General features: G+C 26.4%; 3 protein-coding genes across 6 annotated transcripts in view; 2 read left to right on the top strand and 1 right to left on the bottom strand.

Moving 5' to 3' along the window:
• The window catches only part of LOC107173157 (protein diaphanous homolog 3-like), a 40,810-nt gene extending 36,317 nt beyond the window's left edge, over positions 1–4,493 (top strand). Inside the window, exons 17-24 of one of the 2 annotated variants that reach the window (XM_089225141.1) lie at positions 46–152; positions 211–343; positions 427–573; positions 1,103–1,271; positions 1,338–1,609; positions 1,670–1,815; positions 1,892–2,718; positions 2,809–4,493. In XM_089225141.1, the coding sequence (XP_089081267.1) occupies positions 46–152; positions 211–343; positions 427–573; positions 1,103–1,271; positions 1,338–1,609; positions 1,670–1,815; positions 1,892–2,718; positions 2,809–3,592 (2,585 nt within the window). In that variant the 3' untranslated portion in view covers positions 3,593–4,493. Of the gene's footprint in view, positions 1–45; positions 153–210; positions 344–426; positions 574–1,102; positions 1,272–1,337; positions 1,610–1,666; positions 1,816–1,891; positions 2,719–2,808 lie in introns of both variants that reach the window. The other variant, XM_089225140.1, reaches the window with a different exon arrangement.
• A 913-nt stretch (positions 4,494–5,406) lies between these two features.
• LOC107173162 (hypoxia-inducible factor 1-alpha inhibitor-like) lies at positions 5,407–17,075 on the bottom strand. 3 transcript variants are annotated; one of them, XM_089225143.1, is made up of 7 exons: positions 16,530–16,876; positions 15,618–15,862; positions 9,763–9,911; positions 9,216–9,361; positions 8,985–9,155; positions 7,550–7,657; positions 5,407–6,859 (listed from the first exon to the last, which is right to left on the bottom strand). In XM_089225143.1, exons 1-7 carry the CDS (start codon positions 16,635–16,637, stop codon positions 6,812–6,814), a joined length of 975 nt encoding a protein of 324 aa, XP_089081269.1. In that variant the 5' UTR covers positions 16,638–16,876; the 3' UTR covers positions 5,407–6,811. The 3 variants fall into 3 exon arrangements, with proteins under 3 accessions (XP_089081269.1, XP_015379068.1, XP_015379067.1); XM_015523582.2 differs by lacking the exon at positions 16,530–16,876 and adding an exon at positions 16,917–17,075 and having other exon boundaries at positions 5,407–7,657; XM_015523581.2 differs by having other exon boundaries at positions 5,407–7,657; positions 16,530–16,873.
• LOC107173163 (adenylate kinase 7-like) lies at positions 10,137–15,604 on the top strand. The gene is made up of 16 exons (XM_015523583.2): positions 10,137–10,349; positions 11,221–11,622; positions 11,681–11,825; positions 11,893–12,014; positions 12,081–12,185; positions 12,253–12,419; positions 12,478–12,652; positions 12,843–12,995; positions 13,255–13,377; positions 13,508–13,758; positions 13,841–14,004; positions 14,067–14,256; positions 14,313–14,488; positions 14,547–14,665; positions 14,963–15,121; positions 15,186–15,604. The coding sequence occupies exons 1-16, from the start codon at positions 10,137–10,139 to the stop codon at positions 15,294–15,296; spliced, it is 2,775 nt and encodes a 924-aa protein (XP_015379069.2). The 3' UTR covers positions 15,297–15,604.
• Positions 17,076–17,165: the final 90 nt, after the last annotated feature.

Below are 17,165 nucleotides of genomic sequence, written 5' to 3'. Positions count from 1 at the left end.
TTTAATAACTATATAACATTTTTATATGTATTATACACTTGACAGTGACCAATGATCTACAAGGCAATGGCTCTGATGTTGAAAGTAATTTAGTTGATTCAATTTTATATGATATTCGTTCAGGATTTCCTCATAAAAAGAGTTTTGATAAGGTATGTATAATTTAATTTAATTAACGTTTTTGAGTATTCTATTTTTATTTATTTCCAGGGTAAAAGACCACATAATGCGACAATTGTGGCTTCAGAAGATGATAATGTATCAATATCTGGTTCACCGGCTGTGATTAGACGAAGACTTGGCGTTGTTGATAATCCTAATAAAGAAGATAATCTATCCCCAGGTAATTATTATGTACCATATTATGTAATGTATAGTGATTAATTTTGACATTTTTAAAAATGTTATAAATTAATTATTTCTAAGATATTACCCCAAATGGAAGTTTGCGTCGTAGAAGAAGTAGAGTGCCATCAGAAGAAGATGAAGTAACATTAATGGATTTTTTACGAACATCTAATCAAGATGCTCCGCCTGTGTCAAATATTCAAAGAAAATCATGGGGTAGTTTAGGTAATGAATATTATTTTATTAAATTTAAAAAAATAAATAATATTATGCAATTTATTTATTAATTAATCAAATTATTTTTGTTATGTTAAATAATCGATTAATATTATTAAAATTCTATGAATTAAATATTATCTACTAAAATACCTACCTACTATGATATATCTAATAAAGAAAGTTATAAATAAGTATTAAATAAGTATTAAATATAATATATAAAAAAAATAATTTTTTAATTTTTCCGACCAATAAATGAAAAATATAACTAACATAAATCAAAAATTAAACTATAAACGTAAAAGTTTTAAATGTCTATAAATAGCTAAGTTATTCTTAAGATTTTAAAAACTTATCTGCTATAAAAATAATAATGTAACTAAAAGTCAAAAGTTTTAAGTCTCCATATTTAATATTCTATACACTACAAAAAACAGTTTAATTGTTACTTAATAATAGAAATATTTGGTGAAATGTCAGTTCTTTAAAAAATGTTGTTGTGATCAATATTTACCATATCCTATTCATTTAATAGACCGTTCGTGGGCAAGGAGATTCAGAGGTAGTGGTAAAAAAAGACCTGACTTATTAAGTGCTGATTTCAGCGCTGATAGAGAGCGAGCAAATTCACCATCACCCGTTGTTGAAACAAAGTCAATTGTATCTACTGCAGCATCAACTCCTGAAGAAGAATCTAAGCCAAAGTATAATAAAAATAAAATACAAATTATGTTTAAGAACAAATAAATTATTGTTATGTTTATTTATAGAGCATGGAGACAAAAGATTGAAGCATGGCTGCAAGAGAATGAAAAAGAAGATAAAGATTCTGACGATTTACGGCGAAAGACTCAACGAATACAAAATAATAGACGATCATTAGAAAATGACTCTGAGAGTGATGGTCGTAGTAGCATTTTGGATACATTACCTGAAGGAAAATTAGCTGATGCTAACAAAGATGGATATAAAAGAGTATATGCTGATTGGAGACCTACTATTGATAAAACTGATGTTGTTGGTGTTATGGAAGCAATTGCTGGTAAGAAAAATCTTTGAATTAGCCAAGAACTAAAATATTAACTCTAAATTGTTTTAGAAGCTCAACCTCCGGTCAAAGATAAATCTCAATGGCGTAAATCTAACTTAAATGTACCAAATACATCAGAAGAAACTGATACTAATCTGAAACGAAGTAAAAAACCAACCTCTCTAACTAATTTTGATAATCATAGCAAACCCTTACACGTAAGTGCATATTTTTAATATTCATTATTTAAACTAAAAACTTAGTTTAATATTATTATTTATAACTCAAACTTAGGCTATCAAAGAAGAAGACAGGAGAAAGGGTTTTATTGAAAAATTAGGACAAAATGTATCAAATCAAGATCGTTTAACAGTTTATATTCGAGGAACAGATCAGCCTGGAATAAAATCTAATATAAGAAGTCCTTCCTTATTAAGAAAACAATTACCCTGTCCGGATTCACCAGAAGAAAAATTATTACCACCATTTGCCCCCAGACGGAAAACTTCAGATTCTACTAATCCAGGGGATGTAACTGATAAAATTGACATTGATTCAGATAATATAGAAACACCTCCAACATCTCGTAGACAAATTGTAAAACCCCAGTCAATTCCATTAAAAATTCAAACTGTTGAAGAAGAAAATCTAGGAGATGGTCAATTTGATAGATTTTCAGCAGCTAGGCGTACCCGGAGATATAGAAAAACTCCAGAAGATGATTTAGGACGAAAATTAGAAGGATATGAATCACCAAATGCCAACGAGGAAACAGATGTTCGGTTGAAAAAGTGGAAAGATAAACTAATGTACAAAACATCTGATGATGATAATACGGACTTTTCTAGAAACCGACTATACTCGTCTATGCCTAGGACAACCAGAAACCAAAGTGTTGTAGATCATGGTGATATTATGAAAGCTGTGAAAATTTATGGACAGCTTACCCCTGAAAAAAGTGTTATCGAACCAAAAGCTCTGGACAGAGTAACTAAGATAAATCTTCACGATAATGATGAATCATCAATAAATTTGAAAAGTGAGTTCATACCAGAGATCAGAGTGCAAGCTTTAACACCACCTATAAAAACTAGAACTGAACATGACTTAAATGATGAAGGGTAAATAAAACCATTACTATTTCCTTATTTTATTCTTTTACATTAAGCCTATTATTATTAACTTTTTTTTGTTTTTGTTTTTATTTTCAGTTTTGAAGAATCTGTAAGTTTGATGTCAGCTGAGTCACTAAGTCAGGAGACTTCTTCAGGTAATTTTGAAACCGAAAAACCAACACCAAAGACGATAACTAGAGCTGACAGTAGTGGAAGTAATGATACTAATAGCAGTAATGGGCCCGCTGCGCCTAATCTAAGAAAGACAAATTCGCTCAAGTCATCTATTAAACCTATAGTAATAAGAAAAACTGAGTTGCCAAAACGAACAAGTAGTTTCAAAACTCCACTAACTGTTCAGAAACCAGTGGTAAAAGTTATTCCATCGATTAAGCCTGTAATAAAACCAACAGCTGCCAAAAAGCCAATTATAGCTAGAACCACAAGTGCACCAAAACCTGTTGAAAGATCAAGTTCTAAAAGTAGCTTGCGTAGTTCTAGGAGTTCGCTAAATAGCTCAAACTCTGTCAGCACAGTCAAAAAGATACCTGGTATTGCAACCTATACACGTGCTATCAATGACTTGACAACAGATTTGAAATCCAAAAAACCACTGAATGCATTGCAACTTCACAACCGTGATACACCTATGGCTAGCAGAAGTAGTAGCAGTGGCAGTAGCATTGCAATTCCTGTTAACAAACCAAAGCCAAAACCATTGAGCACTAGCTTCAAAGAAAACCAAGGCAGATCCGGTATGACGGGAATGTCACCATCCAGAAAATCATTGGGATTCATGAGACCGACTGCTGCTAGTACCGCAAAAGACTTGGTTGACAGCGGCAAACCAATGCCTCTAGTCAAAAAAAATTTTAAGTAAATATTTTAAATATGAATAATAATATGTTTAAGTTGTCAATTGTCACCACATGAGATACAATACCTAATAAACTTTTGACGGTATATTAGATATGCATGTGGTATTAATATACATTTTGTACCTATGCTCATTACTGTTTTTGCAATTATTTGATGCAACTTTTTTATTAAAAAGTTTGAATAACAGTGATGCCTGTTAATAGTCAAATCAACAAATTGCTTGGTTAAACACTTAATTAGTTTGAGTCTTTGTGATACATTTACAGTATTGATTATAAACATATATTTACACATTTAATAGTATGAAACTATTGGCTCAATAAATATATTTAAAGACAGCCTGAAAAAAATAATGTTCTGAGAATCTGAGATAAAACTCTGAACAAAAATATTAATTTCAAATTTTGAATATATGTTAACATAATTTCTACTATACATACAACTGTAAAACTATTTATTCAATTTTGATTAGAAATTAATTTTTAAAAATAAAATGAAATGTTTGACAGATCTACATTGAATAATCATTTATTAAAAGTAAAACTTCAATAATTTACTTTAGTTATATATATATATATATATACATAAATTTAAGATTATATTAGTTTTGTTGTATACATTTTTTTTTACTAATTTAGCTTTATTCTATATCTATAATTTATATATATCTGGTATCTAGTCAGAACATGTTGCTAAACAATCAAAATGGTGCCTTTTGTAAATGCATTAGTAATAAAATAATAAAATTGTATTTTTTTTTTTTTGAAAATTATTATATATTTTTAAACCAATTTATTTTTGAAATTGCTAACGAGACTTTATTTTTCTAAAAATTTGCTAAATTGTATTTAATCATTATAAAAAAATATATATACTTATATAATTATACCATGTACTCATCATTTACGATTTACTAAGTTTTATATCTGTCTTACTAACAATTCTTTTATTATAATAAATTATTATTGTTTGTAATGATCCAATTTCAGTTGAATATTTTATTACAGTAATACATTCATCATTATTCATTAATAATCCTAAATGAGCCGTAGTTTTAGCCTAACATATTTTATACATTTATATGCATTCATAAAATATGCGCCTATATTGGTTGTTCTTGACAATAAATATATACTTTAGATGGATATTCCAAAAGAGTGGGAAAAAAGCATGTAAATTGATTCTTCTGGTAAACCCTGTACCATAAATAGAGTGCAGTGCACCACTTGTATATAAGCATTACTAGGGAATGCTTAACTCACATTTTAGAGATGATGGTGCCATAACCGCTGTGATTCCATGAAAAATTAACTTACTAAAATTATAAAATTTACCTAAATAACTAAATACTTCTGTTAGTACAAAGGGTATATAGATGGGCTTCCTTTATATGTTATATGTGTTATTTTTACTATATATTTTGCTTGTATTTATTGATTTATTTTAAGTTTGGATTGTAAGTATTCAGTTTTAAAAAATTAAACTTTAAACTTTAAACTTTTCAACTTTCAACTTACATTTTTCCAATATAAACTTAACTTAAAGAGTGAAAAAATGTTGCTCAGCATAGCATAATACCTTTCAAGTAGTCTATTTAGAAAACGGGGATTTTTTATATTGGCTCTTTCAAAGAAATTGCCTATTGTTAAGAAAAAATTTGCTTTTTAAATATTTTTATTAGTGCTATTGTATGCCTATTAGTTAGGTCACCTATCCTCAAATAAAAATTTAAATAAAATACCTTTTTAGTTTTTATTTATATTCAATTAAAACACAGTTGTATATATTATGTAATACCAGCTTTTAACAAAAATAAGTACTTTAAAAATTATTTTATTATGTAATAAGTTAAAATATTACAAGAAGACTAGCAAACAGCAAAATAATATTAAAATCACAATGAAATCACATTTAAATTAAAATTATACATAAAATGATGTTTCAATATTATAATTTAGGAACTAAAAATAATAGGTTAAAATATATACTAAAAAGTATTTAAAATTTACAAATGTTAAATAACACACATAAGTCAATAAAATGTTATAATAGAATCATAAAATAAGAAATTGCATATAATTGAACATTAATACTCTGCATTTGGCACTTATGTTCAATACAAGTTCAAGAAAATAATAATTTCATAGAATATTAATGTTCAATATAATACATATTGAGAAAAAAAATCAATTCAATATTAGAAAATTTAAAATATATATAAATTAGTTATAAATAAAATTAATATAATTATTTAACTTCTGTACTCCAAATAGTAAATAGTTTATTTCATTAAACTATTATTCATCTATTAAACTTATATGTATGTCCATTAGGTTCTTTTTTAAAATCAGCCTTGAAATTATTTTTTAAAACTAAACGGTTTGTACAAACCATGTAAAAAATGAAGTATAAATATTATCAAATATTTTTTTTCTCTGTATTTATTCATTGGAATGACCTTATAATCAACAAGATACTACCTCTCTTCTCCAAGAGGAGACATGTACGGTCTAAGTGGGACCTAGTTGGAAACCGAATGACGAGAAATTGATAATCGCGTAAAAACACACAATTTTTTGCACTTTGCTATGAATCGAACTAATGACTGGGTGAGTCGCAATCAACTGCGTGACCATTGCGCCACTCTGGCCCCGATCAAATATTAAGGGTTATATACATGTTATGATTGCTATAATATGGTTCACAAATTATACAATGTGAGTTTGAATTTACACACCCTACTATAATATAAATACAAGAAAATAACAATAATAAAAAAAAGAAGATTATTGCAATCATAGTAGAGCATAAATGACTAATAAAAATGTATTATATTTAACATGTATTTACAGTAGATTGATCATATACAATGGATAGAACTATAGCACATACCATTAATCGGAACCACATGTGAAATATAGAGAAGTGGTACCAGTGGCATATTTAGAGGGCAGCACCATCCATGTAGTACATATAACAGTATAACACAATACTACTCATATTATACTTTATAATGTATGATTAAATAATGATTTGTTATATGAAATTAATAAAAATAAAAATTTTAAATCAAATATTGTTTTGCAATACTGAAATAGATATCAAAAAGTTCTCAATTTTCTTCACAGAGAAAAAGATAAGATCAATGACAAATTATTGTGTCTAGACTAAACTGATACTTGTTTTGATGACAATAAGTTGATACTGCACACGTTACTGTTCAATTGCCGATCGGTTGCCATTTGCCAATAAAACGCATAGTGTGATCCTAGTATAATCGTGAAGTTGTGAATATAGCGATATTTGTGCATACTTAAATATAGGTGCTTAAATTGCTATATTTTAATAATATATTAAATGTAATATACTAAAATATATAATTTTGGTGTTATAACTAGTGGGCTCCTCCCTTGGGAGATTTCTGGGTATGTCACTGAGTGGTACCACAATTAGTTGATTCTATTTGCATTAGACGTGAAATTTAAACAAATTTTTAAACTGAATAGAACTGTTAAGCAAAATCTAAATAATATATTGGTGCGCTACTTGATATTTAGGCATAATAAAGTTATATATGTATTGCAGTTAGTATGCCTCGTGTTATAATAATAGTCTATATATCCAGTGTATATGATCCAAGGCTTTAATATACACAAACAATAAGTCTAAGTAGCATCTATTGATTACTGTTAAAGCTTAACAATTTAAACCATGCCTGAAATTACTAAAAATCATATTAAAAATAAAAATAAATTAATGTTAAAATTAGAAGAACATATTGAAATTTATGTTATTCTATATAAACTAAAAGTATTAAATAACCTCATTGTTTGGATGATTATTATTCAATCAGATCTTTTTTTAAAGTTAAAAATTAAAATACATATTTAATTGGGAACTATTAATTAGTGTCAGACGTGTATCGACCTAAAACAATTGTATTCAGCATATTACCAACCTCATTTGGATCATGTAATGCTTCTGCTAACATTTTTTCCACATTTCTCATGATAACCATTTTCTGGTGGTCTAGCAAAGGATACTCAATTTTTTCAACAGGTCCTGCCTAAAAAAATTGTAATGGTAATTTTCTTTACGAATAATTCTTTTTCTAAATTTATCTTTCTTTACACTTCCAACTACATAGAGTCGACTATCCTTGTCCTATATCTCATTAGTGTTTGATCTCCTATCTCTTGTTTATTAGCAAAAACTTTTTTTTTTGATCATTCTATTCCATCTAGACATCGCTTTTCATAGGCGCCCGCAGGGGCTGCAAGCTGGGGCATTTGCCCCCCCCCCCCTAGGCTTTTTCAAAATATTTTTTTTAATTGAATGTTTTAAAATAAATTACTATATACTATACAACAAATTTAAAGTATAAAATAAGTTGTAATATAATAAAATATAATATATTGTACACGAGTATAATAAAAAAGTTTATTATTTTAAAACACCTAGTAAAATTATAATATTAATCCTCAAATCCTAACATTGCTCCCCCCCCCCCACCCAAGAAAAATGTCTGCGGGTGCCTATGTCGCTTTTTGATCTTACTCTGCCTCTCCTTTATTTGATATTCATTTTCATAACAACTCACATTACCTCTGAATAATATCTCTCATAAGACTAAATTTCTTAACCTATTCCCATCATGGTAATTTTGTTCACAATCTATGCGCATCATAACCTAGACAAATCCATCTTAAATTCGTAACATTTTCATATTCTGTTCCATTATCTTGTATACTACCCTACATTATAATCCATACATATGATTGGCCCCACTTCTATCTTAGAAATATATTATTGTTATTCTCTAAGCACATTATGCAATGGCGCTTCTCTTCACTTTATCCATCTACACTTGATCATAATTTTTAAGCCCTCCACTGACCTTCTTTGTACTACCAATCTTAAGTATTGAATACATTATATATAATATTGTGTCACTTTATATCAATTCCCAGATAACTTCAGCCAAAATGATATATGGTTGCCACAAACTAATCAATAGTCCATTCTCTTCAAGCACTGGTCATCACTTGTCTTGTGTTTTATTCAATTCTTCGAGGCTTTCCCCAACTAATATTACATATTTTGCAAACATTGTGCATCATGGGCCATCCTCAACTTGTATATCTATTGTAATTTTACTAAAATGTATAAAGGTTAAGTTAGGTTTTGAACCTGGATTTATGAAGTATATCATCATAAACCCCTTCCCAAGGTTGTTTTCTGCAATTCTACTTAATTTCCTGTACACAATAAAAATTCACCTTTCGTTTATTCAATACTTACACTAACTACCTACCCCCTGTTCATTGTTAATGTTTCTATATTTCACATACATATTATGTTCTTTACATATAATTTAAATTAAATTAATTTACTTTGAACCAAAAGTTTACTGAAATTGTACAGCCACCATGCATCAATGATTCAACATGATGGAACCAATACATGGGTATATATAAGACATCTTCAGGGCCAACTACAACTTCATATCCACAAGCTTCTTTGAATTTTGGAAATTTTTTGTAATCTGGATTATCAAAGTCCACCTAAAGAAAACCATGTAAAATTATATATGTGTTATTTTCAAATGAATAATCTAGCATTACTTGACTTTGCCTATCATAAGGATGATGAACTGGATGTGGATATAAACACTCAAATTTGCTAGGTGGAAATAAAATGAATCTCTTATATCCTCGAATGCTAGCAAACATATTTTGTTGCTCGTCATAATGACATGGAGTAACATTACCTACAGCCAAATATATTAGTTTCTATGATAAATTGTATTGTTATATTTATACCAAACAACATTGGATTAAATCAATCGAATAATACAAGCTATAATAATTCAGAATGTAATGCATATTTTTTATTCATTTTTATTGTTACAAAAATCTTACCAAAGTTTTATAAGCATAAATACGAATTAATGTCAAATAATTATTTTTTAAGAAACATATTTTGAGTAAATACTAAATAGAAAAAGATGTTTGAAAATTCTGATAAATAAAAAACAATTAAAATACTTCATTAATAATGACATACTATATAAAATAAAATTTCAAAGAAATTATAACCCAAGTTATTTGGAAATACTTGACACTGAATTAAACACTATTATTAATATATATATTATTTATTTATTTATACCTTCTTGTGCAATTAAAAGAAGATTAGATGTCAGAGAACCCCATTTACATGCTTTTTGTTTTGAAATGATCCAATCCCAATTGAACATAACAAAGTCACTAACAATATGTTGGCTAATTGAGTTATTCAATACTTGTTGCATGTATAATCTGAAAACCACAATACAATATTATTTGTTATAACAGCACCAAAATATTATGATATGCATAATTATTTATTTTTTATTCACCGTGTTCCTATAGAAACAAAATAAAGTAGAGGTAATTTTTTTTTCTAATGTTTCAATCAAAAATATTACACATTATTCATTATAAAAACAGTACATGATTTACATTTTATGTGATTAGTTTGGTTAATATTTGATAAAATAAAATATGACTAATAATGAAGATGAAATTATCAACAATATTGATTTATCAGAATTTGAAGAAAAAAATGATTTTTTTGGTTTTGAAGCATCTAAAAGAAAGGTTCATATCATCCGAGAAGATAACCGAATTGCTGATTTAGAAACTCATATTATGTATGCTGCAAACAGGGTATTTGTAAACAATGGTGATTCTTATCATGGCAAATACATTATACAGGTAAATTAATTTAGCTTTGATAGTAAATCTGTAAGCATATATTTATAGTAAAATGTAATTAGAAATTAAACTATACAAATGCATTTAATTTCACTAACTCAATAAAATATTTACTGAAATAATTTATTGTTAGTAAATTGCAGATTTATTAGTAATAACTAATAATATTATAAAGAATAGAAAAAGAAAAAGTTAGTTTTTATGTTAATTAATTGTGAGTACAATACAAAACTATATGATAACAGGTAATGGAAAATAGGAAAATAACAATGGATACATATCAATAAATCATAAACTGTTTCAAAACTAGAAAATATTGAAACATTTAATATTAAGATTAAATTAGATATGCTTAGTTTACATTAATTTAGTACACTTTAGGTATTTTATGTAGCTTCAAAATTAAATTTAAAAATAAACTTAATAAATTTGCTGCTACATTACATTGAATACCTCTAAAGTTATATCGGTATTAAATAATTACCACCAGTCATCATTATTGTTAATAGGTAATAATATTTAAAAAAGTCCAAAAAAAATTAATTAAATAATTAACTAGGATGGAAAAAACTTATATTCTAATTAACCTAAAAGACTGACATTGACCATGTAGAAATACTTACAGCATCTAAATATTAATTATTTTATACAAATGTTAAAATTGTTGTGCATAAATAGCATACTCTTGTCCAAAAAAGTATAACTGTACCTATAATGTTGAATGCAGATTGCATCTTGGACGAATACCGAAATTAAATTCATAATAGTACAAATAGTACATTAATTTCATAAGGTTTAAAATTAGTAATAATAAAAATCTAAAACATTTAAGAATGGTATTGTCTTTATATCAAGTTTAATTATAATATAGGAAATCAATCAAGCACTATTTACGGACATTGAGTTCATAAATTTAGATATTGAACAAACTGAAAAAATTATACCCAATGAAAAATATAAAGCACAATCATTTCACAAGACTCAGTCACAAAAGAGTCAAAATTCAATATTAAATAAAAAAACAAACAGTGTTAAATCAGTATCTGATAAAAGAGATGTTCAAGAAAACAAAGTCTCAGATAAAACATATATGAATGAGGAGGTTGTTGATGATACTTTAGAAATGCAATTCCAATACATAAAAAACATTGACAATCTACCGTTTTATAGTATACATAAACCTACTATAAAACTGAATAAAAATAATAATGAATTAATAAAATATAATATAGTGACTACAGTCAAAAATAAATTGATCATCAATAATGAAAGGGTATAAAAAAAATTTTAATTAAAATTTCTTGATATAGAATAACTAATTTTAATTTTAGTATAAATACCTGAAAAATGTAAAAAAATTAATTATTTCAAATAACAAACTATTATTAATGAAAGAAATACAAAAATGTGCAGTAGTTGTGTATGATATATCGTTGGCTAAAAATCAAATAACTGAAGCTAGTATGGCATTACAAAGTAAAATAATTCATTCAAACATTATAAAATTAATTCAAAATTACATTTAATATTTTACTTTTTTTAGGTATAATAGAAGAAATTAAATATATAAAATGTCATCCAAAAAGTGTTGTTGCAAAAGAAAGTGGAATTAGAGTATTTATACTTATATCAAGTATACAAACATGGGCTTTAACTAAAAACAAAGTAACCATATACATTGTATACTATTCAATAATAAATAATTTAAGCTTCTATTAATTTTTAAACAAGTATGAAAGTCCATTTACTCAAGATGATTATAAGGATCGTATTTGTCATCCAAATTTTCAGTCATTTTATGAAATGGAAAATTGTATATTATCACTAAATGATGAAGTACACAAGATAACCACAAGCATTTAAAATATTTTATACATATACATGTCTAATTTATATTTTACAGTACAGTGGATATTTTTATGGAATAATCTTAGCACCGGGTTTAGTTTATGGTCAAGGTGAAAACATGTTAAAATACATATATAAAATGATTTTTAGTGACACGGAACAAATATTGGTGCCAAAAGAGGATAATAATTTACCTATTATACATGTAGAAAATCTTGCAAAGTTAAATATAACTTTCACAATAATTTAGATTGTTTTCAATATAATTTATATATTCTAGAATTGTTAAAAACTTGGTTTTGTATTATGATAAAGTAACCAAACCATATATAGTCGGCATTGAAACCGCGACAATTAGTCTACGGAGTATAACCAAGTGTATAATTAAGCAATTTCAAAAAAAAAGTTATGTATACTGTGATTACATAAGTTTATGCCTAAATAAATGGGTTACCGTAAGTTTCTTTTATAACACTTAATTGAGAAAATATATATAATATTATAAATAAATTTGAAATAAAATGTGATAAATAATAACACACTTAATGGTATACTTGATAGATTTCTAACATTATACTATCAATATATAAGAACTGAGTGATAATTCATTTCATTATAAAATTTTCAATTAAGTTTTTTTCATAGCAAACTGTCTATGACATGATAACTATGTCAATTCAAATAGTTCCTGTTATTGATAATTATATAACACAATTTATGGGATTGGACAAATCTATTCCACGGATTTTTACTGAAACCAAAACATTAGTCTTTGAATATTACGAAAAAAATTTTAAAGTAAGTTAATACAAAACTAAATTTATGGTAAGACATAGTAAATCAAAACCATAAAAACACTTATAATTTGAAGCAATACATTTTTAATAACTCTTCCTTAGATAGTTAGATTTGTATTTTATTCTATCATGTATACAAACTTTATGTATACAAATTTTACAGTAGTTTAAATGATTAAAAGTAATAACAATTAATTAACTAGAATGGATATTTATTTAATAAAAACCTAAATTCAGTTAAAATGTATATTTATTTCTAGAAGAAAAACATTATCATCAATGGACCATATGAAATAATACATTTTGCCAAGAAATTAGCATATTTGTATAATCTTTACTTTGTTGATCTAGTGACAATCAGTGAAGAATTTTTCAAAATATTAGTAAAATATATATTATATTTTAAGCTAACCTAACGCATATAATTTTAATTTAAATTTTTAAATCAAAATATAAAATAATATTTATTATTTTATAACCTAACATATTATAAAATTGTATCACGCATTTTAGGAAAATAGTGTCTATGATATTGATTCATATTGGTTACAAAATATAACTAATAATAAATTAGTTGACCAAAAACTTTCAACAATTAACAATACATCACAGCAAAAATTAGATACACAATATCATGAGTCTATTAACGGATTTAAAGAAAATAATTTAAATAATCTACCAACACTTGGTAACAAACAATTATTGGAAGAGCAAAAAAAATATTTTAAAGACAATGGTAAAATTAGCGATAAATATTTATTACCGTAAGTTAAAACTGATCAGTCTACATGATAAACTAAGAATGTTAACTAAAATATAAAAGTTTAAACATTATAATTACTATAGAATTATAAAAAATAAGATATTACAAAATAGAATGAATAAATGCGGTTATATAATTTGTAATTTTCTTGAAAATACTGAACAAGCTCAAAAACTTTTTGATTTGGAACAATTTGAATTCAATAAAAAAAACGACTTAACATGTTTTGAAGATGAAATACATCCAAGTACCTACCTATGAAATATGAAAGTATACATAGAAAAAAAATTAATTCTTATACAAATTTAGCAATCATTATTGATGTAATTATGGTTGGAAATAATATTATGAAGAAAGTGAAGTATAATTCGGAAGTAGAACAATCAAATTTAAATCCAAGAATAGTATGTGATGATCCATTAGAAAAATTACTCGATTGGCCTTCGTTAGACTCTAAATATACTGAAAGCGAAATCATGAACCATATTTTGGAAAACGAGTAAGATTAACTAGTTAAATACTATAATATGATAATTTTCTGACAAACATTTTTAGTAATATAGAAATAAGAAAAAATCGTGATTTAATTGATTACTTAGAAGTTTTGTTTAAACCAAAAATGTTTAAAGAGTACTTCTTAATAACTAAAAGTAATTTCATATTTGTTGATTATGGAGAATTTGATAGACTGTTTAATTCACTTTTAATAAGTATGCCAGTAAAAGTAAAAGGTCAGGACTACAATTTACGTGTATTCAATAATAAATGTAACTTATAAACATTAATTAGATAATGAAGCTGAAAACAAAGTTAGTGACATAAAAGCTGTGATCAATAAAATATACAACACTCATCCAACAATTATTGAAAATGATGATTTAGCAATAGAAGATATTTATGAAAAAAATGTAAATATACTATACTTTGTACAGTGAGAGAACTCGTCAGGGGCTGATCAAAATTGATTCTTCTTTGTATCCCCTTGCAACACCCTATCCCTGCCAAAAGGAACCTTTTTTTTATAGTTTCAATAGTAGGGTGGCACAAGGCAATGTAAAGAATTAATGAATTATCTCACTGAATAGAGTACATAATTATTAACATCATTAATATAAATAGCATTGTTTAATATTTGTTATTGATATTAATTATACACATATTATGAATGTTATGTGTTGGTAAAATTTTGTATTATGTTGATATAGCTAGCTCAATTGTTGAAAGAACCCACAGTTAAAAAAGAACACTTTTCACTAGAAAATATTAAAATAGTAAATTTTTTAATCAAATGTGTAAATCCTATATTGATAAATGGAGTATTGGAAATTATGAAAAATACACCCAAGGATCCTATTGATTTTTTGGTTAACCATACAATAATATTTATCAGTTTTTGATTTATACTTACTGATTCAAATAAAATTTTAGGTAGAATATATTTATAAGCATAATGATAATATGTACAATCCATGTGTTTCTTCACCACCATCGAATAAAAAACCAAAAGTAGCTAACAGCCTCAACAAACACCTGTTGTGATTTACAAAATATCAATAAATTTGTATGTGTTTATTAATTGGTTAATTATGTTCATGTGCATAATATGAAAAAGAAGATTGTTAACATTAACATACATACAAAACTTATCATGCTATGATTAAGATGAATGATATGTAATTTTTAATATTCCTAGTAATATTTTTAAGTTTATTTTTTATTTACATAACACTATGACTTAAAAATTGAAGCGACTTTAGATTTATTTCTTAAATACAACTGATTTTATTTTATATCACATAAAACTAGTAAACTATATTTTAAACAAAAATGTTGAGCATTTCTTTGTTTATAAAATATTACCTGGCGTCTCCTTTTTTCCAATCTTTTATTTTTGCAGCAAATTCAGAAAATATCATAGGGCTTGGTCGACTGATTGGTTTGAATGTCATATTAGGGGTGATTTTTTTTTGATCATAATACTTGAACTCATGATTTTTCGATACCAATACATTACAGCATATGGAATTCATGTGTTCTGTTAAATATTCCAAATCCCATTTTAGCACTTGAGAAACTAATTTGGATCCTTTGATTAGTACTGGTTTCTAAATAATTAATTTAAAAAAGAGGATTAAAAATGTTTTAGAACATTATTGATTATTAAAAATAAAAATGTCATTTAAAAGGTCAAATAAATAAAAGAACTACCCATTTTGCGTCCATCAGTTCAATTGATATAGTAAAGTGATTAATGTTATAAAAACAATTTGAATTCAGCAAGAGATGTAAATGAGATCAATCAGCCACTTTTAAAAATACACACCCTACTTTCAAAAAATTTGATTTCAAAGTTTAAAATTAAAATATTTGTTTAAAAAAATAACTTAAATGAAGTTAAAAAAGTAACTGTTCTATCTCATACACACATTGAAATAATGTATAGTTTTTACTATGATTTATGTGAGAAAGATAGAGACAACAAATATCAGTACCAAACCCCCTAAAGTTAAATAATATACTGTATGTAATCTTAAATTAGGTATAATTATTGAAATTGTTATGATTTCATGATAAGTACAATAATTATGAAGTCCCCGATGTGAAATAATACTATTCATAAGTGTACAAAAATATGAGTGTACACTATTATACAAGGTACCTATCCGACGTGAATGATATTATTATTTAACAATCATATTATGATCCCATTGCTTGGGACTTGCATTGTGTTACTCTAATATAAAAATTAAATTATTACACTAAGTTCCTTACGTTGTTTTTAAGAAGTGAGTCTACTTTTGGATCATCATACTGTAGGGTAGGTATTTTTTCCATTTTTATGTTATACTTCCGAAACTGACTTTCGTTCCACTCAGCCATAATTGTAACTCTTAGTGAACAAGGGATAGGGAAGGGTAATAGGGTAAATTTAGCAAACAAATTTAAAACAACAAAAGCGGACAATGTTATCGCATTTACGGACAAACAAAAAAATATGATTTTAAATTTGACTGAAACGTTTAAAGACAATCACAAAAACACGTCTGTTATGAAGATGACAATATTATGACATTGTTATTTATTATCATTATTCATTAATGTTTATATTTTATTATTTGGACTACGACGTGCTAACACTTATATAAACATTTTGTTTACCAATGTGATGTTCGAGTCAACAACCGGATACGTCTCTTCGATAGTTATCTAAACATCAGCTGTAGTTGTTGTTCCTACGTTATGGCCATAGTCATATTATCATCACACTACGAGTCTACGACTGCAGCTTTACGTTCATGGTTGTGACTGTTGAAAGTAAAGTTTGTGACCACGACCACGAGTCCACAACATACAGTCCATAATTTAGTATTAGAATCGTATATGTTTATAAATGTGACTGTGTGAGTG

The sequence above is a fragment of the Diuraphis noxia genome, unplaced genomic scaffold (assembly GCF_037042655.1).
Source record: "Diuraphis noxia isolate RWA-SAM2 unplaced genomic scaffold, SU_Dnox_SAM2 contig0004, whole genome shotgun sequence".
Classification (NCBI taxonomy): domain Eukaryota; kingdom Metazoa; phylum Arthropoda; class Insecta; order Hemiptera; family Aphididae; genus Diuraphis; species Diuraphis noxia.
Note: the sequence above shows the minus strand (reverse complement) of the source record. Positions and strands in the feature narration are given on the sequence as shown.

Bases quoted from the DNA above. Each gene is read 5' to 3' on its own strand.
- LOC107173162 (XM_015523581.2), bottom strand. From the start codon at position 16,637: ATGGCTGAGTGGAACGAAAGTCAGTTTCGGAAGTATAACATAAAAATG. The intron at 15,863-16,529 runs GTAAGGAACTTA...TTAATTATTTAG, and splicing joins ACTCACTTCTTAAAAACAAC to AAACCAGTACTAATCAAAGG. The intron at 9,912-15,617 runs GTAATATTTTAT...TGTGGTTTTCAG, and splicing joins TGGAAAAAAGGAGACGCCAG to ATTATACATGCAACAAGTAT.
- LOC107173163 (XM_015523583.2), top strand. From the start codon at position 10,137: ATGACTAATAATGAAGATGAAATTATCAACAATATTGATTTATCAGAA. The intron at 10,350-11,220 runs GTAAATTAATTT...ATTATAATATAG, and splicing joins ATGGCAAATACATTATACAG to GAAATCAATCAAGCACTATT. The intron at 11,826-11,892 runs GTAAAATAATTC...TACTTTTTTTAG, and splicing joins AGCTAGTATGGCATTACAAA to GTATAATAGAAGAAATTAAA.